This window comes from Mobula hypostoma, chromosome 4, assembly GCF_963921235.1.
Source record: "Mobula hypostoma chromosome 4, sMobHyp1.1, whole genome shotgun sequence".
NCBI classification, from domain to species: Eukaryota; Metazoa; Chordata; class Chondrichthyes; order Myliobatiformes; family Myliobatidae; genus Mobula; species Mobula hypostoma.
The window spans coordinates 84327920-84349555 of NC_086100.1; the positions used below are offsets into that span (position 1 = coordinate 84327920).

The following is a 21636-nucleotide window of genomic DNA, read 5'->3' on the forward strand; positions in this document are numbered from 1 at the left end:
GAATGGAGTTTGGTCTGTGGACAGGATATGTGGACTAAGTTTGGATTGTGGACAGGTGTTTGGATTGTGGAAAGTAGATTGGATTGTGGACAGAATGTGTGGAGTGGAGTTTCGATTGTGGACAGCATGTGTGCAGTGGAGATTGGTTTGTGGCAGGATTTGTGGAGTGGAATTTGGCTTGTGGACAGGAGGGGTGGAATGGAGATTGGACTGTGGTCAGGATGTGTGGACTGGAGTTTGGATTGTGAACAGGATGTGTGCATTCAAGCTGAAGTTTGTATTATGGACAGAATGTGTGGAATGGAGTTTGGATTGTTAACAGGATATGTGGTGTGGAGGTTGGATTGTGGACAGGCTGTGCGGAGCGGAGTTTGGCTTGTGGAAAGGATGTGTGGAATGGAGTTTGGACTGTGGAGAAGATGTGTGGACTGGAGATTGGATTGTGGACAGGTTGTGTGGAGTGGAGCTTGGATTGTGGAAAGGATGTGTGGAATGGAGTTTCGACTGTGGAGAGGATGTGTGGACTGGAGATTGGATTGTGGACAGGTGTTTGGATTGTGAACAGGAGATTGGATTGTGGACAGAATTTGTGGAGTGGAGTTTGGTTTGTGGACAGGCTGTGTGGACTGGAGTTTGGATTGTGGACAGAATGTGTGGAGTGGAGTTTGTATTGTGGACAGGATGTTTGGACTGGAGTTTGGATTGTGGACAGGATTTGTGGAGTGGAGTTTGGATTGTGGACAGGATGTGTGGAATGGAGTTTGGTTTGTGGACAGGATATGTGGACTAAGTTTGGATTGTGGACAGGTGTTTGGATTGTGGACAGGAGATTGGATTGTGGACAGAATGTGCGGAGTGGTGTTTCGATTGTGGACAGCATGTGTGCAGTGGAGATTGGATTGTGGCAGGATCTGTGGAGTGGAATTTGGCTTGTGGACAGGAGGTGTGGAATGGAGTTTGGACTGTGGACAGGATGTGTGGACTGGAGTTTGGATTGTGAACAGGATGTGTGGATTCAAGCTGAAGTTTGGATTATGGACAGAATGTGTGGAATGGAGTTTGGTTTGTGGACAGGCTGTGTGGACTGGAGTTTGGATTGTGGACAGAATGTGTGGAGTGGAGTTTGGATTGTTAACAGGCTATGTGGTGTGGAGGTTGGATTGTGGACAGGCTGTGTGGAGTGGAGTTTGGCTTGTGGACAGGAGGTGTGGAATGGAGTTTGGACTGTGGATGTGTGGACTGGAAATTTGATTGTGGACAGGTTGTGTGGAGTGGAGTTTGTATTGTGGACAGGATTTGTGGACTGAAGTTTGGATTGTGGACAGGATGTGTGGACTGGTGTTTGGATTGTGGACAGGATTTGTGGACTGAAGTTTGTATTGTGGACAGGATGTTTGGACTGGAGTTTGGATTGTTGACAGGGCGTGTTGAATGGAGTTTGTATTGTGGACAGGATATGTGGACTGGAACTGAAGTTTGGATTGTGGACATTATGTGTGGAGTGGAGTTTGGCTTGTGGAAAGGATGTGTGGAATGGAGTTTGGACTGTGGACGGGATGTGTGGACTGGAGATTGGATTGTGGACAGGATGTGTGGAATGGAGTTTGGACTGTGGACAGGACATGTGGAGTAGAGTTTGGATTGTGGACAGGATATGTGGACTGAAGTTTGGATTGCAGACACGATGTGTGGACTGGAACTGGAGTTTGGATTGTGGATAGGACATGTGGACTGGAACTGAAATTTGGATTTTGGACAGGATGTGTGGACTGGAGTTTGGATTGTGGATAGGATTTGTGGAATGGAGTTTATATTGTGGACAGGATTTGAGGACTGAAGTTTGGATTGCGGACAGGATGTGTGGACTGGAACTGGAGTTTGGATTTTGGTCAGGACATGTGGACTGGAACTGGAATTTGGATTTTGGACAGGATGAGTGGACTGGAGTTTGGATTGTGGACAAGATTTGTGGAGTGGAGTTTGGCCAGTGAACTGCATGTGCGGAATGGAGTTTGGATTGTGGACAGGTGTTTGGATTGTGGACAGGAGATTGGATTGTGGACAGAATGTGCGGAGTGGTGTTTCGATTGTGGACAGCATGTGTGCAGTGGAGATTGGATTGTGGCAGGATCTGTGGAGTGGAATTTGGCTTGTGGACAGGAGGTGTGGAATGGAGTTTGGACTGTGGACAGGATGTGTGGACTGGAGTTTGGATTGTGAACAGGATGTGTGGATTCAAGCTGAAGTTTGGATTATGGACAGAATGTGTGGAATGGAGTTTGGTTTGTGGACAGGCTGTGTGGACTGGAGTTTGGATTGTGGACAGAATGTGTGGAGTGGAGTTTGGATTGTTAACAGGCTATGTGGTGTGGAGGTTGGATTGTGGACAGGCTGTGTGGAGTGGAGTTTGGCTTGTGGAAAGGATGTGTGGAATGGAGTTTGGACTGTGGACGGGATGTGTGCACTGGAGATTGGATTGTGGACAGGATGTGTGGAATGGAGTTTGGACTGTGGACAGGACATGTGGAGTAGAGTTTGGATTGTGGACAGGATATGTGGACTGAAGTTTGGATTGCAGACACGATGTGTGGACTGGAACTGGAGTTTGGATTGTGGATAGGACATGTGGACTGGAACTGAAATTTGGATTTTGGACAGGATGTGTGGACTGGAGTTTGGATTGTGGATAGGATTTGTGGAATGGAGTTTATATTGTGGACAGGATTTGAGGACTGAAGTTTGGATTGCGGACAGGATGTGTGGACTGGAACTGGAGTTTGGATTTTGGTCAGGACATGTGGACTGGAACTGGAATTTGGATTTTGGACAGGATGAGTGGACTGGAGTTTGGATTGTGGACAAGATTTGTGGAGTGGAGTTTGGCCAGTGAACTGCATGTGCGGAATGGAGTTTGGATTGTGGACAGGATGTGTGGACTGGAGTTTGGATTGTGGACTGGATGTGTGGAGTGAATTTTGGATTGTGGACAGGATTTGTGGAGTGGAACTGGAATTTGGATTGTGGACTGGATGTGTGGAGTGAATTTTGGATTGTGGACAGGATTTGTGGAGTGGAACTGGAATTTGGATTGTGGACAGGATTTGTGGACTGGAACTGGAGTTTAGATTGTGGGCAGGTCATGTGGACTGGAACTGTAATTTGGATTTTGGACAGGATGTGTTGACTGAAGTTGGGATTGTTGACAGGATTTGTGGAGTGGAGTTTGGCCTGTGGACTCCATGTGCGGAATGGAGTTTGGATTGTGGACAGGATGTGTGGACTGGAGTTTGGATTGTGGACAGGATGTGTGGACTGCAGTTTGGATTGCGGACAGGATGTGTGGAGTGGAGTTTGGATTGTGGACAGGATGTGTGGAATGGAGTTTGGACTGTGGACAGGATATGTGGAGTAGAGTTTGGTTTGAGGACAGTATATGTGGACTGAGTTTGGATTGTGGACAGGTGTTTGGATTGTGGACAGGAGATTGGATTGTGGACAGAATGTGTGGAGTGGTGTTTCGATTGTGGACAGGATGTGTGTAGTGGAGATTGGATTGTGGCAGGATTTGTGGAGTGGAGTTTGGCTTGTGGACAGGAGGTGTGGAATGGAGTTTGGTCTGTGGACGGGATGTGTGGACTGGAGTTTGGATTGTGGACAGAATGTGTGGAGTGGAGTTTGGATTGCTAACAGGATATGTGGTGTGGAGTTTGGCTTGTGGAAAGGATGTGTGGAATGGAGTTTGGACTGTGGACAGGACATGTGGAGTAGAGTTTGGATTGTGGACAGGATATGTGGACTGAAGTTTGGATTGCGGACACGATGTGTGGACTGGAACTGGAGTTTGGATTGTGGATAGGACATGTGGACTGGAACTGAAATTTGGATTTTGGACAGGATGTGTGGACTGGAGTTTGGATTGTGGATAGGATTTGCAGAGTGGAGTTTGTATTGTGGACAGGATTTGAGGACTGAAGTTTGGATTGCGGACAGGATGTGTGGACTGGAACTGGAGTTTGGTTTGTGGTCAGGACATGTGGACTGGAACTGGAATTTGGATTTTGGACAGGATGAGTGGACTGGAGTTTGGATTGTGGACAAGATTTGTGGAGTGGAGTTTGGCCAGTGAACTGCATGTGCGGAATGGAGTTTGGATTGTGGACAGGATGTGTGGACTGGAGTTTGGATTGTGGACTGGATGTGTGGAGTGAATTTTGGATTGTGGACAGGATTTGTGGAGTGTAACTGGAATTTGGATTGTGGACTGGATGTGTGGAGTGGATTTTGGATTGTAGACAGGATTTGTGGAGTGGAACTGGAATTTGGATTGTGGACAGGATTTGTGGACTGGAACTGGAATTTGGATTTTGGACAGGATGTGTTGACTGAAGTTTGGATTGTTGACAGGATTTGTTGAGTGGAGTTTGGCCTGTGGACTGCATTTGCGGAATGGAGTTTGGATTGTGGACAGGATGTGTGGACTGGAGTTTGGATTGTGGACAGGATGTGTGGAGTAAAGCTAGAGATTGGATTGTGGACAGGATGTGCGGAGTTGAGCTGCAGTTTGGATTGTGGACAGGATGTGTGCAATGCAGTTTGGACTGTGGACAGGATGTGTGGAGTAGAGTTTGGATTGTGGACAGTATATGTGGACTGAGTTTGGATTGTGGACAGGTGTTTGGATTGTGGACAGGAGATTGGATTGTGGACAGAATGTGTGGACTGGTGTTTCGATTGTGGACAGGATGTGTGCAGTGGAGATTGGATTGTGGGCAGGATTTGTGGAGTGGAGTTTGGCTTGTGGACAGGAGGTGTGGAATGGAGTTTGGACTGTGGACGGGATGTGTGGACTGGAGTTTGGATTGTGGAATTGATGTGTGGATTCAAGCCGAAGTTTGGATTATGGACAGAATGTGTTGAATGGAGCTTGGTTTGTGTACAGGCTTGGTGGACTGGAGTTTGGATTGTGGACAGAATGTGTGGAGTGGAGTTTGGATTGCTAACAGGATATGTGGTGTGGAATTTGGATTGTGGACAGGATGTGTGGAGAGGTGTTTGGATTGTGGACAGAATGTGTGGAATGGAGTTTGGACTGTGGACAGGATGTGTGGATTGGAGTTTGTATTGTGGACAGGATGTGTGGACTGGAACTGAAGTTTGGACTGTGGAGAGGATGTGTGGACTGGAGATTGGATTGTGGACAGGTTGTGTGGAGTGGAGTTTGTATTGTGGACAGGATATGTGGACTGAAGTTTGGATTGTGGACAGGATGTGCGGACTGGAACTGGAGTTTAGATTTTGGACAGGACATGTTGGTTGTAACTGGAATTTGGATTGTGGACAGGATGTGTGGACTGGAGTTTGGATTGTGGACAAGATTTGGGGATTGGAGTTTGGCCTGTGAACTGCATGTGTGGAATGGAGTTTGGATTGTGGACAGGATGTGTGGACTGGAGTTTGGATTGTGGACTGGATGTGTGGAGTGAATTTTGGATTGTGGACAGGATTTGTGGAGTGGAACTGGAATTTGGATTGTGGACAGGATTAGTGGACTGGAACTGGAGTTTAGATTGTGGACAGGACATGTGGACTGGAACTGGAATTTGGATTGTGGACAGGATGTGTGGACTGGAGATTGGATTGTGGACAGGTTGTGTGGAGTGGAGATTGTATTGGGGACAGGGCTTGTTGAATGGAGTTTGTTTTGTGGACAGGATGTGTGGACTGGAACTGAAGTTAGGATTGTGGACATTATGTGTGGAGTGGATTTTGGATTGTGGACATGCTGTGTGGAGTGGAGTTTGGCTTATGCAAAGGATGTGTGGAATGGAGTTTGGACTGTGGACAGGATGTATGGACTGGAGATTGGATTGTGGACAGGATGAGTGGTCTGGAGCTTGGATTGTGGACAGGTTGTGTGGAGTGGAGTTTGTATTGTGGACAGGATTAGAGGACTGAAGTTTGGATTGCGGACAGGATGTGTGGACTGGAACTGGAGTTTGGATTGTGGACTGGATCTGGAATTTGGATTTTGGACAGGATTTATGTACTGGAGTTTGGATTGTGGATAGGATTTGTGGAGTGGAGTTTGGACTGTGGACAGGATTTGTGGATTGGAGTTTGGCTTGTGGAAAGGATGTGTGGAATGGAGTTTGGACTGTGGAGAGGGTGTGTGGACTGGAGATTGGATTGTGGACATGATTTGTGGACTGAAGTTTGGATTGTGGACAAGATTTGTGGACTGGAGTTTGGCCTGTGAACTGCATGTGCGGAATGGAGTTTGGATTGTTGAGAGGGCGTGTTGAATGGAGTTTGTATTGTGGACAGGATGTGTGGACTGGAACTGAAGTTTGGATTGTGGACATTATGTGTGGAGTGGAGTTTGGCTTGTGGAAAGGATGTGTGGAATGGAGTTTGGACTGTGGACAGGATATGTGGAGTAGAGTTTGGATTGCGGACAGGATATGTGGACTGAAGTTTGGATTGCGGACACGATGTGTGGACTGGAACTGGAGTTTGGATTGTGGATAGGACATGTGGACTGGAACTGAAATTTGGATTTTGGACAGGATGTGTGGACTGGAGTTTGGATTGTGGATAGGATTTGTGGAGTGGAGTTTGTATTGTGGACAGGATTTGAGGACTGAAGTTTGGATTGCGGACAGGATGTGTGGACTGGAACTGGAGTTTGGATTGTGGACAGGACATGTGGACTGGAACTGGAATTTGGATCGTGGACAGGATGTGTGGACTGGAGTTTGGATTGTGGACTGGATGTGTGGAGTGGAATTTGTATTGTGGACAGGATTTGTGGATTGAAGTTTGGATTGTGGACAGGATGTGTGGACTGGAACTGGAGTTTAGATTGTGGTCAGGACATGTGGACTGGAACTGGAATTTGGATTTTGGACAGGATGAGTGGACTGGAGTTTGGATTGTGGACAAGATTTGTGGAGTGGAGTTTGGCGAGTGAACTGCATGTGTGGAATGGAGTTTTGATTGTGGACAGGATGTGTGGAGTAAAGCTAGAGTTTGGATTGTGGACAGGTTGTGCCGAATGGAGTTTGGACTGTGGACAGGATATGTGGAGTCGAGCTGGAGTTTGGATATTGGACAGGATGTGTGGAGTGGAGTTTGGATTGTGGACAGGATGTGTGGAGTAAAGCTAGAGTTTGGATTGTGGACAGGATATGCGGAATGGAGTTTGGACTGTGGACAGGATATGTGGATTCGAGCTGGAGTTTGGATATTGGACAGGATGTGCGGAGTGGTGTTTGGATATTGGACAGGATGTGCGGAGTGGTGTATGGATTGTGGACAGGATGTGTGCAGTGGAGTTTGGATTGTGGGCAGGATGTTGTGGAGTGGAGTTTGGCTTGTGGACAGGAGGTGTGGAATGGAGTTTGGACTGTGGACTGGAGTTTTGATTGTGGACAGGTTGTGTGGAGTGGAATTTGTATTGTGGACAGGATGTGTGGATTGGAGTTTGGATTGTGGACAGGATGTGTGGACTGAAACTGGAGTTTGGATTGTGGACAGGATGTGTGGAGTGGAGTTTGGCCTGTGGACTGCATGTGCGGAATGGAGTTTGGATTGTGGACAGGATGTGTGGACTGGAGTTTGGATTGTGGACTGGATGTGTGGAGTGAATTTTGGATTGTGGACAGGATTTGTGGAGTGGAGTTTGGATTGTGTACAGGATGTGTGGAGTAAAGCTAGAGTTTGGATTGTGGACAGGATGTGCCGAATGGAGTTTGGACTGTGGACAGGATATGTGGAGTCGAGCTGGAGTTTGGATTGTTAACAGGATATGTTGTGTGGAGTTTGGATTGAGGACAGGATGTGTGGAGAGGAGTTTGGATTGTGGACAGAATGTGTGGAATGGAGTTTTCACTGTGGACAGGATGTGTGGATTGGAGTTTGGATTGTGGACAGGATGTGTGGAGTGGAGTTTGGATTGTGGACAGGATGTGTGGATTGGAGTTTGGACTGTGGACAGGATGTGTGGAGTAGAGTTTGGATTGTGGACAGGATGTGTGGACTGAACTGAAGTTTGGATTGTGGACATGATGTGTGGAGTGGAGTTTGGATTGTGGACAGGCTGTGTGGAGTGGAGTTTGGATTGTGGACAGGATGTGTGGAATGGAGTTTGTATAGTGGACAGGATGTGTGGACTGGAACTGAAGATTGGATTGTGGACATGATGTGTGGAGTGGAGTTTGGATTGTGGACAGGATGTGTGGACTGAAACTGGAGTTTGGATTGTGGACTGCATGTGTGGAATGGAGTTTGGATTGTGGACAGGATGTGTGGACTGGAGTTTGGTTTGTGGACAGGAAGTGTGGAGTGGAGTTTGGATTGTGGACAGGATGTGTGAAGTAAAGCTAGAGTTTGGATTGTGAATAGGATGTGCGGAATGGAGTTTGGACTGTGGAAAGGATATGTGGAGTCGAGCTGGAGTTTGGATATTGGACAGGATGTGTGGAGTGGAGTTTGGATTGTGGACAGGATGTGCGGATATGAGCTGCAGTTTGGATTGCGGACAGGATGTGTGGAGTGGTGTTTGGATTGTGGACAGGATGTGTGGTATGGAGTTTGGACTGTGGACAGGATGTGTGGAGTAGAGTTTGGATTGTGGACAGGATGTGTGGAGTAGAGTTTGGATTGTGGACAGGATGTGTGGACTGGAGTTTGGATTGAGGGCAGGATGTGTGGATTGGAGTTTGGATTGTGGACAGGATATGTGGACGAAGTTTGGATTGTGGACAGGTGTTTGGATTGTGGACAGGAGATTGGATTGTGGACAGAATGTGTGGAGTGGAGTTTGGATTGTGGACAGGATGTGTGCAGTGGAGTTTGGATTGTGGGCAGGATTTGTGGAGTGGAATTTGTCTTGTGGACAGGAGGTGTGGAATGGAGTTTGGGCTGTGGACAGGATATGTGGACTGGAGTATGGACTGTGGAAAGGATATGTGGAGTGGAGTTTGGATTGTGGACAGGATGTGTGGATTCGAGCTGAAGTTTGGATTATGGACAGGATGTGTGGAGTGGAGTTTGGATTGTGGACAGGCTGTGTGGACTGGAGTTTGGAATGTGAACGGGATGTCTGAACTGGAGTTTGGATTGTGGACATAACGTGTGGATTGGAGTTTTGATTGTGGACAGGATGTGTGCAGTGGACATTGGATTGTGGGCAGGATTTGTGGAGTGGAGTTTGGCTTGTGGACAGGAGGTGTGGAATGGAGTTTGGACTGTGGACAGGATGTGTGGCTGGAGCTTTGATTGTGGACAGGATGTGTGGAGTGGAATTTGGATTGTGGACAGGATGTGTGGAGTGGAATTTGGATTGTGGACAGGATATGTGGAGTCAAGCTGAAGTTTGGATTGTGGAAAGGATGTGTGGACTGGAGTTTGGACTGTGGACAGGATGTGTGGAGTGGAGTTTGGATTGTGGACCGGATGTGTGGAATGGAGTTGGATTGTGGGCAGGATGTGTGGAGTGAAGTTTGGATTGTGGACAGGATGTGTGTACTGGAGTTTGGATTGTGGACAGGATGTGTGGAATGGAGTTTGGACTGTGAGCAGGTTGTGTGGACTTGAGTTTCGATTGTGGACAGGATGTCTGGATTGGAGTTTGGATTGTGGACAGGATGTGTGGAGTGGAGTTTGCCTTGGGGACAGGATGTGTGGAATGGAGTTAGGATTGTGGACTGTATGTTTGGAATGGAGTTTGGATTGTGGACTGGATGTGTGGACTGGAGTTTGGATTGTGGACAGGATGTGTGGACTAGAGATTGGATTATGGACAGGATGTGTGGACTGGAGTTTGGACTGTGGACAGGATGTGTGAAATGGAGTTGGATTGTGGACAGGATGTGTGGACTCGAGTTTGGATTGTGAACAGCATGTGTGGAATGGAGTTGGATTGTGGACAGTATGTTTGGAATCGAGATGGAGTTTGGATTGTGGTCAGGATATACATGACAGACGTGCAGGATAACTGTATCTCAGCATGTTCTGACACACTGAACCACACAATTCAGACCAACATAGAAGTTCTAAGTAGTTATCAATTCCTCTATTGAAATGCAATGCTTGCACTATGGTGCTAGTTTTTTTTCTGATTTCTGTGTCTCAGCGTACCACCCCTTCCACAGAATAACGACCCTGTGTCTGTCAATTGCTGTAAAGTAGTGTGGTATATGCTCAGACCATGAAAGGCTGAGCTTAAATGCAGCAATTTTTTTTCTTATATCTTAATTCACCAAGTTTAAACTCAAAACAATTTTCACAGGTGAAATTTATGATATTCGATTATGCTTTACTGATGTGCTTTACAGGCAAGGAGGATTCATATTTAACAGTGCAACACACGATAAATTGAGTTAAACATTGATAGAGTCTGACAACCCTGGGGACTACATGAATTTTGTTTTCTTGTAGGATTAACATGAGGGTTCTATCTGATGCACATCTTTCACGAAGATGAAAGATTTGATAGCCTTTGCTAATTCTCTGTATCTTATCGCGTACAGGTAGGGAGCCAGGGCTTTTGGACCCATCATTATTACATTAGACAGGGCCCAAGTGATGAAAGTTCCCTTTTCGAACTTAATCATGCCACAATAATATAAAATCCTTTCAATTATAATCAGTAGCATTGCACCAAAGTAAAAAACGAAGACAAGAGAGTGCATTAGAAAGGTGAGTCTTGCCCTGGAGGTAAACCCTCTCCATATCCTGGAATTCCTCGTCTTCCAGTACAACATGAAGTGACAGCCCAGCAGTAAGCATACACATGACAGCAACAGGGTAATGAACATCCCATAAAAAAGGTGAGCAAGCACAGCACCGTTTGGAACAATTAGGAAAATATAGTCCAGCTGACACATTCCCAGCTTGCAAAATGGAGACTGTTGTGTAGCTAACATTAGCACGGTGATGGTAAACTGCGGCAAAGTAACCAAGATCCATATGAAGATCACCAGTTTGATCGTCCTGGAGGGAGGGAGCAGTATGATATAATGCAGAGACCAGTTGATAGCTAAGTAGGTGTCTATTACCATGGCTGTGATTGTCATAATTCCACCACAACATGAAGACGCTAGAGTGAAAAGCAACAACTCACAAACCACCTTGGCTAAGCTCAGATGGAAAGCGTTACAAAGCTGGACGCAGAAGTTTATCACCATGTAAATCAAGTCACTGAGCAAAGTGTTGCTAAGCAGCAGGTATCTGGATTCTTGGCGGAGGCTGCTTTTGGTGAAAATGGTCAGTAAGGTTAGTGGGCTGGCTAGCAAAGATGCAAAGAAGCAGATTCCTCCTGGGATGATGATAAGCCCGCTTTGACCCCGTAACAAAGCTTCAGCCCATCGTAGGTTAATTTCAGCAATGGTACTGGAGGTGAATGTGGAGTTTGGGATCTCTATTGATGACTCATTGGAGTAGAAAATAAAAGTACACTCGGCACCAAGTGAAGCCATCTTGCTGCATTTAGTGAAGATTCACAAATCATTTATCTTTATAATCTTCTGGTAAAAGGGGAAGTGATCTCAAACAGTTAGAATCTCTTCTTTTCCTTCCTGAATTTTATTCAGTTCCAGTATTCTTCCTAGATAGTTTTAACCCACTGGAAGGAGTTAATTGAGAACCAAATCCTTTAGCAGTCAGAGCAAATCACAGGGAACACTGCAGCCCCTATCCTCCTATGTGCGTCCAAAATCCAGATCTCTCACTTCCTGAGCACTCGCGCTTTGACCTCTCAATAAAACAGCATGGTCCCCCACCTCTACATCAGGGTTAATTAGCTCTGGAACAGCATTCATCTCTGCCTCCCTCTGAGACTTCAGAGCAAATATTAGCTCTTGAAATCAGCCACAACTGATTCCCTTCCCTTCAGGTGTGTGGTGGTGAGCAGATGGAACAGTCAAAGTCAAATCACTGGATTACTGCTAATGCAAACATTCCACTTTCCCTAATGGGCTACTTAGGGCAGCAGGAGAGGCCTGACAACAACAAGTTATCCGTTCAGATAACAATGATTTATTACCTGTTAGCTTATCTGACCCTTTTTCTGAGAATGACTAAAATATCCTTTGTAGCCTTTCTTTCACACCTTCTAGATTTGAGGCAATTGACCGAACGAAGAGAGGAGTTTCATTTACAAATTTAACCCTGACTGCAATAGACAACCGAGGTTGAGAGACTACTAATATTATGAGTTAGTTAGCAGCTGTGCAAAGAGAAACAGATTTACATCACTGGCCCACTACTCTTTGGGACTTTGTTTTTCTTTCCATCGACGTTACCTGACCCACAGAATGTTTCCGGCATTTTCTTTTTTTTTTGTGTCGGATTTCTAGCATCTGCAGTTTTGTTTTGTCCTAATTTCATCAGTTTAGCTTTCAAGTATTAAATATCTGTACATGACATTCTCCATTTACCGTTTTAGTTGGTGTATTTGCCAGGTCACTGTAGGATCTGTAGGGTCATGCTCAGGCAAAGAAACAGATCTTGAATTTCCATTCAAAACAGCCCAAGTATTTATCTACCAAAATCAATCAGCTCAATTTTCAATTGACTAACATCATAGTCACTGGTGATATGGGCCCAAAATTTCCTTTTGCACATGTTTCTCAGTCAATATAACTTTTCTGTGTGTCAGCCTGAAACACCAGTGTCTCTTTTTTGGAAATACTAACCTTTTTTATATCAAAATAAAAACTATTCATAATAGTATTTATAAGAATAAATGGTGCAATGCCTTTTCATTCTTAGATTGCCAGTCAATGTTTTAAGTAGTGTTCAATACCAATAGGGTTGTTGCCACTCATATGGCTCCTTGGGGAGGTTCGCCACAGTAACTGAGGTGCTTCCTCACCCAACCTGTCCAGTACTGGAAGGACCCTATATTGCGGTCCTTCCCCACTGAGTTCTTGCAATGACTGCACCAAGCTTCTGTGCATCCCTCAGCACGTACCCCTGCAGCTCAGAATGTGCCAACTGGCAGCGTTCCTCTATGGACCTCTTGACGTGTTGGCAATCCAACAGATTTTGGGCCGACCGAAGGGCGTCTTTCTCTGAGTTGATGATCTGCCAGCATTACTTGATGGCCATCTGTGTGTCCGTCCCTGGGTACAGCCTGTAGATCAGAGTCCTCTGTCATGTTACCCGTAACACAGGCCCTCACAGCTTTCTCCGCAGGTGTTGTGTTGGAGCAAGAGCGGCCGCAGGGGATTTTTGGGTCGAGCAGAAGCTCTGCCAGACACCTTACATATGCGGTGTTATTGGGCTGGAAACAACCTTACTCTTGTACTTTCAGAAGTAGCATTTCATCAAATAAAGCCAATCTTTCACCCCAGTGGTAAAACTGAGTCTCTGTAGCATAGTCTTTATAGATAAGATTGGGTTTAAATTTTAAAAATATCCCACACTGATTTACAATTCAGTGAGGAGCTAGAGAGATTGGACATCAGTGGGATTCTGCGTTGCCTTGCATCTTCCCTATGTTCATGTTGGGGCCTTAATTACAGCCATAAGTACCTCCCCACCTTTTGGACAGCTGATGTTGGGACCAAAGTAGTTGCTGACAAGTATTAGCTACATATATTAATAAATAGAAGGAGGAGAAGATGGCTGCGCGACGGCAGCGTGTGCGGCCTCTTCGGTGATGAATATCTGTTACCTGTCAAGTAGAGTACCGTGCACAATTCTGATTTGATGGAGACAGACGTGAAGGTACAGAGGAACATCTGGAAAACTTCTGAAATGTCCGCTTTGCTGCCGCTGCTGCTGTGTGGTAACCGGAATCTCCGGAGCAGAAGGCCCCGAATCCTCAGCTTTGCTTGTTTCAGCGGCTGGGGCTAGGTCAAAGGCGCTCGGCAGAGGATGGGGCTCGGGAGGCTGTATCGGAGGGGTTGGTCGGACGGATAGGCTCAGTGTCGGCTGTGGTCGGCTGCTTCCAAGTCATCGGCAAGTAGACGGTGCCTGGAGGTTTATGGCAGGGAGTTTCTCCCTTTTGCCGCCTGCTATCGGGGACTCAGGAATCGATCGACTCAGGGACTTTTGAGACCTTATTTACCATGCCCATGGTTTGTTCTTCATCAAATTATGGTATTGCTTTGCACTGCTGTAACCATATGTTATAATTATGCGGTTCTGTCAGTGTTAGTCTTTGGTTTGTCCTGTTTTCTCTGATATCACTCCAGAGAAATATTGTATCATTTCTTAATGCATGTATGACAATAAAAGAGGACTGAGTGTTCTCATAATCTAAATACTATGGTGCCTCATGGGTTAAAAGGGCAGCACACTAGCGTAGTGGTTAGCTACGTAGTGGTTTACAGTACAACTGGCCCTGGTTCAATTCCCACCACTGCCTGTCGGGAGTTTGTACATTCTCCCCATGACCGCGTGGGTTTCCTCCGGGTGCTCCAGTTTCCTCCCACAGTCCAAAGATGTATCAGTTGGTTGGTTCATCGGTCTTTGTAGATTGTCCTGTGATTAGGCTAGGATTAAATCGGGGGGTTACTGGGTGGTGTGGCTTGAAAGGCCAGAAGGGCCTATTCCGTGCTGTATCTCAATAAATAAATAAATAAAATGATATTGTTTTAATTCAGCTTTCATCACTCATTTTTGAGGAGCTAGTCAATGCCAAGGCAGAGGAGGGAAGCAGATGTCTTGCTTGAAGGGTATTAGTGAACCAGATAGATTCTTTTTAATGACAATCGAATAGTCTGTGGTCATTATTACTAACTTTGGTTGTTATTCCAAATCACCACTGGATCCAAATTCCACCATTACCATGGCAGAATTTGAACTCAGATGTGGTGACAGAGTCCAGGCCTTCTGTTCCTGGTCCAGTAACTTAAACTCATTGCCGCCGTCGCTATTCTGAGATTGCGTTGCTACAGTAATTACTTCTGCTTCTGAAGGGGGCACTTTATAAACAAAGTTACCATCGCTTACTAAACTGAGCTTATGGTCACCTACCTCATCTAGAAACAGTAGTCAGTAAATAACTTGTGGGAGCTTATTCTCTGTCACTAAACTGTATCAACTTACCTGCAATTAAAATTTCCTCTCAGCGGTAATGTAGACACAACCTGTGTGCAAGCGACTCTTGTACACAAGTTATGCCTACATTAGTCACCTGCAGTTTATGTAACAGAGATAAGCCATCCACCCTATCATCTGTGCAGCTGATTCCTCTGTTGATGAGCATCGAAAAAGCTGGATGTTACTTTTCTAGGCTGCATGAATCGTTCTCTTCCTCACAATTTAGCCTTGTTCAATGTTTTGGTGATAACACCTCACCTCTCAGGTACCAAGCTTGGGCCCGAAACGTCGACGGTTTGTGCCCTTCCATAGACGCTGCCCCTCTTGCTCAGTTCCGCCTGCATCTTGAAGGTATAGCTCAAGATTTCTGGCATCTGCCGATTCTCCAGTGTCACTAATGGAGGACTCTGGCTGGGTTCCAACCTGTGTTAGTGTAAATCCTTCTACCTTCTCAAGTCAGCTCTCTGAAGTTGATAGTTCATTGGCCTATGAACTCTCTATTTGCAGCTATCAACCAGCTTTCAGTGATGCATGTGTGCACGGACCACATGATCTCTTTGCCCTTCAGTCACCTCTCTTACCATTCAGGCCTGGTCTTTTCCTCTCGGGTAAAGTAGGATTACCGCAACCCTCCCCAGATTTTCCACAGACTTTCCCAGTCAGTTATTGTATCTGTCTAACTTCTTTCCAACTAGGCTACTTTCAACAAATTTGGAAATACAATCAATGTTATTCATAAAAATATTGTGTGTGTGGGGGTAGGGTATAGGATAGATGGTCAGAGATTTTCCTCGGGTGCGGTAGTTTAAAACTAAAGGTCATAGATTTAATATGAGAGGAGAAGCATTTCAAGGACCTCTGACGACAAGCTTCTCACGTAGACAGCAGTGGTCGTGTGCAACAAGTCACCAAAGGAACTGGTAGAGGCTGATACAATGATAGCACTCCACTGGCATTTTTGACAGGTACTTGCATGGGAAAGAACTGGAGCAACATGGGCAAATACAGGAAAATGGAATTAGTGTGGATAGGCATTGTGGTTCGCACAGATGAATTGGGTCAAAGGGCCTATTTCCCCACAATGTAACTTTATGATTCTATGAACCTCTCAGATGCACAGAGCCTTCTGACCGACTACTTGCAGAAACTCCAGTAATTAGTGTATTTTTCAAATAGTTAAACCACGTCAGTTAATTTATAAACTATTGATTATCTATTCACTGCTGATTATACTTTATACTTTATTGTCGCCAAACAATTGATACTAGAACATACAATCATCACAGCAATACTTGATTCTGTGCTTCCCGCTCACTGGATTACAAATATTAAATATTAAAAATATTAAAATAGTAAAAATTAGTAAATAGAAAATAGAAAAATAGAAAGTGAGGTCGTGCAAAAAAACCGAGAGGCAGGTCGAGATGTTTTGGAGGGTACGGCCCAGATCCAGGTCAGGATCCGTTCAGTAGTCTTATCACAGCTGGAAAGATGTCACACTGGGGGGGCACTGGGAGCAAGGGTGGACCCAAATGCAGGACACATCTTGTGAGGCTACTTAGATTTAGTTTATTGTTTGATACCAGGAGAGCAAGGCAGGAGCAGGAAATAGCGAACTGGACAAGGACTCAGGACTACGACTAGGCTGGAACGAGGGGTCTGGGCTTGGACTCAGAATCAGCTCCCAGAACTAGAGGAGACATGAAGAGGCTAGGGTATGGACTCTGAGCCCGAGACTGGGCAAGGACCCAGTACTTGGGTCTTGCCTCGGGCTCGGACCCCAGAACCAGGCATGGACATGACATGGGCTCGGGAGAGGAGGAACATGGGAACACAGAGCCTCGCTCTCGGGGAGCAGGTACATGGAACCATAGACACATACACAGAACAGAGAGCCGGGACCCCTCCTTGGGTACAGAACATAGGGCCAGGACTCATGACCCTCCGCGGGGCAACGGCAAGATAGCCTGACTTACCCTAAGGAGGCGAGGACAAGACGAGCCAAGACATGACTCTCCGCGGGGCAACAGCAAGACGGCCAGACTTACCCCACGGAGGTGAGGACAGGACAAGACCAACACGAACGCACACCAGACAGCACCTATCTAGCTCCGGCGATAGAACTAGACCGAAGTGCAGGCAGGGGCTGCAGACGAGGGCTAGAGGTGAGAGGGGCAGAGAAGGGATTCAGACAAGGGGGTAGGACAGGAATCACAGACTGCCAGGGCCAGGACTTGACTCAGAACTGGGAAGCCGCCAGGGCCAGGACTTGACTTGGTGCTAGAACGCCGCCAGGGCCAGGACTTGACTTGGTGCCTCTGGGTAGTGGCGAGCTCTCGACTCGGCCCGGGAACAGTAGACAGCAGTTCTTGATTCCCTCCGGCGGATTAACTGACGGACTCATCTCAGTGAGGAAACTTTGCAGGCTCGCTTTGGTGAGGTAACTGGACAGGGTTGCTCCAGTGAGGAAAAGGCGAATTACCGGCACTCGCTTCAGCAGAGACTAGACTTGCTCCGGCCAGATAACATCGGCACACAGTACCTTAGATGACCTTGCAGACGCTCCTGCACCGAACGGCTGAAAGCCGGAGACTATAAACTATTGGTTCTGCCGAGTGTTAATTGCCTCTAATCACCAAAGTCGAGGGACACGGGAAAACAGGGAATCAACGGTCCGGATCATAACGTAAACAAGCTAAATTTAAAGGGACCCCGATCCGGACCATGACAAAAGAAGCTGTTCCCAAATCTGGCCATATGAGTCTTCAAGCTCCTAAGCCTTCTTCCGGAGGGAAGAGGGATGAAAAGTGTGTTGACCAGCACTCATTTTTCTGAGTGCTCTGTCACTGAGTCCATGGTAAGTTTTTGGTAACTTCCCTGTGATGGGTATTAGAAGGTAAACAAATAAAACTACAGATGAAAGAAAAAGAAAAATAAATACTGGAAGAACTCATCCCATTGTTGTTTGTCATCTATATCAATGGTTTGATTAAGAATGTACAAGGCATGGTCAGTAAGTTTGCAGATGACACTAAAATAGGTGGTACAGTGAACAGAGAAGAAGATTATCAAAAATTATTTATTTATTGAGATACAGCACAGAGTATGCCCTTCCAGTCCTTCGAGCCTCACTGCCCAGCAATTCCCGATTTCACCTTAGCCCCAGGACAATTTACAATGACCAATTAACCTTCCAACTAGTTGGTCTTTGGACTGTGGGAGGAAACTGGAGCACCCGGAGGAAACCCATGCGATCACGGGGAGAACATACAGCCTCCTTACAGGCAACAACAGGAATTGAAGTCGGGTCACTGGTACTGTAAAACATTGTGCTAACCACTACACTACCTTGTTATAGGGCGATCTGGATCAGTTGAATAAGTAGGCGAAGGGTTGGCAAATGGAGTTTAGCTTGGAGAAGTATGAGGTACTGCAGTTTGGAAAGTCCAGGAACAACTTTCACAGTGAACAACAGGACCTAGAAAGTGTTGTAGAAAAGAGGGATCCTATATCTTAGAGTACAAGTACATGGTTCACTGAATGTGGAGTCACAGGGAGACAGGATAAAGAAAGCTTTTGGTGTGTTGGCTTTCATAAGTCAGGAATATGAGTATAACAGTTGGTGTGGAGGTCATGGTGGGGATGTACAAGACTCTAGTGAGGTTGCATTTGGAGTATCGTGTTCAGTTTTAGTCTCCATGCTAAAGAAAGGATGTTATTAAACTGGAAAGGGCGCAGAAAAGATTGATAAGACTGCTGCCAAAACTTGAGGAACTGAGTCATAGGGAGAAGTCAGACTGGCTCAGACTCAATTCCTTGGAGCGTAGGGGACCTGAGAGGTGATTTTATAGAGATGTGTAAAACCATAGGCAGGGTAAGTGCGTTCGGTCTTTTTCCCAGGGTTGGAGTATCAGGAAGTAGAGGACACAGGTTCAAAGTGATAGGGGAAGGATTTAAGAGGAACTTGAGGGGAAACTTTTTTTACACAAAGCGTGGTATCTACGTGGAATCAGCTGTCAGAGAAAGGTACAATAACAACTTTTAAAAGACAGTTGGACAAGTACATGGATAGGAAAGGTTTAGAAGATAATGGGCCAAGTGCTAGTAGATGGGAATAGACTGAATGAAGCATCTTGGTCAGCATGACCACTGGGCCGAAAGGCCTGTTTCTGTGCTGTATGACCCTATGACTTATTACTCAAGCAGCACCTGTGGAAAGAGGAACCAGATCAAAGACCTTTCATCAGAACGGATACAGTACTCAATATACCAGTTTGCACTGACTTCATTTCTTATTTCCTTCCTTCTTATCTAACGCTGCAGCATTTGCAATAGTCAAATCCAATGCTGCAACTCCCAAGTTAGGGCTTGGAAAAAATTGACCAATGCATCTGCATTATCTTGTAGTAAATAGATCAAATAACTTCTGGAAAATGAGTGTAAGAATTTCTGGAGAGGGTGATAATTGAGAGACCAGGGAGAATGTCTTGTGGTGGGGTGCTGAGTAAGTAGTCAAGATAGCAATTACTTTAAAAACTGGCAGGTGGGGACAGAAATGAAGAAGAAACATTAAGATATACTTACTTCAATGGAGAGACCAGAATAAAGGAGAGGTTACACAAAATTGTTAAATTGAGAGCCTCAATGTACTCAGACAAAAAATGAGGCGCTGTTCCATGACCTTCTGTTGGACGTTGTTGGAGTAATGTGTAAGGTCAAGGTTAGAGTGGCCAGGATGGGAATAGGGCAGAGAATTAAAGCAGCAAGCGATGGGCAGTTTAGGATTATCTATGTGGTCTGAATGATATTCTGCAACATGGTCATCCATCCATGTTGTTTTTTTTCTTATTAGAGTTTTTAGTCCAAACCATTAGATTGGAAGAAGTGCAAATGTACTTGGAAGGTCTGTTTGGGTTACACTAAATTGGAAGAAGTGCAGTAGACTCCTCGAGGGTGAGGTACATTTCTCTGTAAGGTTTGTGATGAATGTACTCCTTTGATGTTAACAAGAGGATGATGATACATGGTATCATTGTGAAGTACTCCCTTTTTACCATTCAGGAAAGGGGATGTACTTATGGCTCCCTGGCCTGCTGTCCCCTCTCCACCAACATTGTCTATTTTACATCAACTTCCCATGCAAACGCGGGGAATGCAACCCCTCTTCCCATCCTGCCATCCAGAATATTGCACGGATTGATGATGGACATGCTCTTTATGATCAGATTTGGTTTTGGGGAGGGAATTAGGACTTGGATCCAATAACTCAACACGGGCATCAGTAGTGCCATCCAAATTAATGGAGGAGAAACAGAGGGCTTCCCCATCATCTGGAGTCAGGCTTGCTGCTCAGTCTCTTGTGCCTTGTCCCTGTATTGTATCAAGCCTTTTACCAAATCCAGCAGAAAGGACATAGGTAATGATGCCAGGCATTCGGGACATTCAGGACAAGGCCTCAGTGAACATGAGTGACGTCAGTGTCTTCTGCTTGGACCCACAACCTGTCAATGCCTTGCAGATGCATTGTTAAAGGAGGAAGCAAGACATGCCCTGACACATTGTAAGATAATATATTAAACTGATGCTACAATGAATGCAGAAAGTAATGTTCCAAATGAATTTGCTGTATATATTATGAATGAAGTATATTTTTGATATAAAAAGCTGTAATGTTAAACGCATCTCATCATCCATCAATTAAATATTTCCCTCCAGTGTCCTCTGCTTTTGAAGTGCTTTGAGCTCCTGTATCCAGTTTTCCACACCAGGAAAATGCTGCAGCTTTTGGCGTTAAATGGTCATCTTTTGAGATTGCTTACAGAAGGTGTTTCTGAAATTACAAAACTGTAATTGAAAATTGATTGTTCAAGTTCATATCCTGTCCATTATGAATATGTCCTAAACCAAATAATGTACATACAGAGGCTGGTCTGAGAAAACAGAACATATTGTTCACTTGAATTGGTCATGCACAGTGTGTGTGAACTGAAGCGTCAAATCAAATAGTTAGTCAAAGGTAATAATGGACAGGGATTCAAAAGCAGTAAGTTGAACTGAGGTTCTGCTGAAATCTCATCTCATTTGAAAGTGAACCCTATTGCAGTACTCACAACATTTCTGTGAGGATTGTGCTCAATGTTATTCATATGAAGAAGGTGGTGTTTTGTACTCAGATGGAATGAGACTGAGTGGCACTGCGAAAAATCTGAATCTCTGCTTTTTTCAGCTTCTACGAACTGACTTTTAAGCACGTTGCTTGGGAAACTAACCGAGAAATGTTTCAAAATTAGGTTGGTGCCTCATGCAGAATGTGCATGGTTTCTGCAATTTTCTTTGGAAGTATTTACTTTTTTTGGTGTTCAAGGAACTTACAGGTGTAACTTATATCTGGCAGTTGGCATATCTGCAGAAAATATTCAGACAAAGACTTGGCTACAGTCAGAACTTTAAAATAAGTGAAAGACGCTGAAAACCATTGGAATTCTGGATACAAGCAAGCACAAATCTTTGGAACTGTGAACTTACATTAATCTGCACAAAATGAATATATCTAAATGTGAAAATTGTGATGCTTCCAATGTG

At 45.3% G+C, this 21636-nt stretch overlaps 1 protein-coding gene across 1 annotated transcript; it reads right to left on the reverse strand.

The window, feature by feature from the left end:
• Positions 1-10442: 10442 nt before the first annotated feature.
• Positions 10443-11480, reverse strand: LOC134345963 (olfactory receptor 4K14-like). The gene has a single exon (XM_063047307.1). It carries the CDS (start codon positions 11478-11480, stop codon positions 10443-10445), a length of 1038 nt encoding a protein of 345 aa, XP_062903377.1.
• Positions 11481-21636: the final 10156 nt, after the last annotated feature.

What these genes read in the sequence shown, in the direction of transcription:
- LOC134345963 (XM_063047307.1), bottom strand. Translation starts at nt 11,480, where the DNA reads ATGGCTTCACTTGGTGCCGAGTGTACTTTTATTTTCTACTCCAATGAG.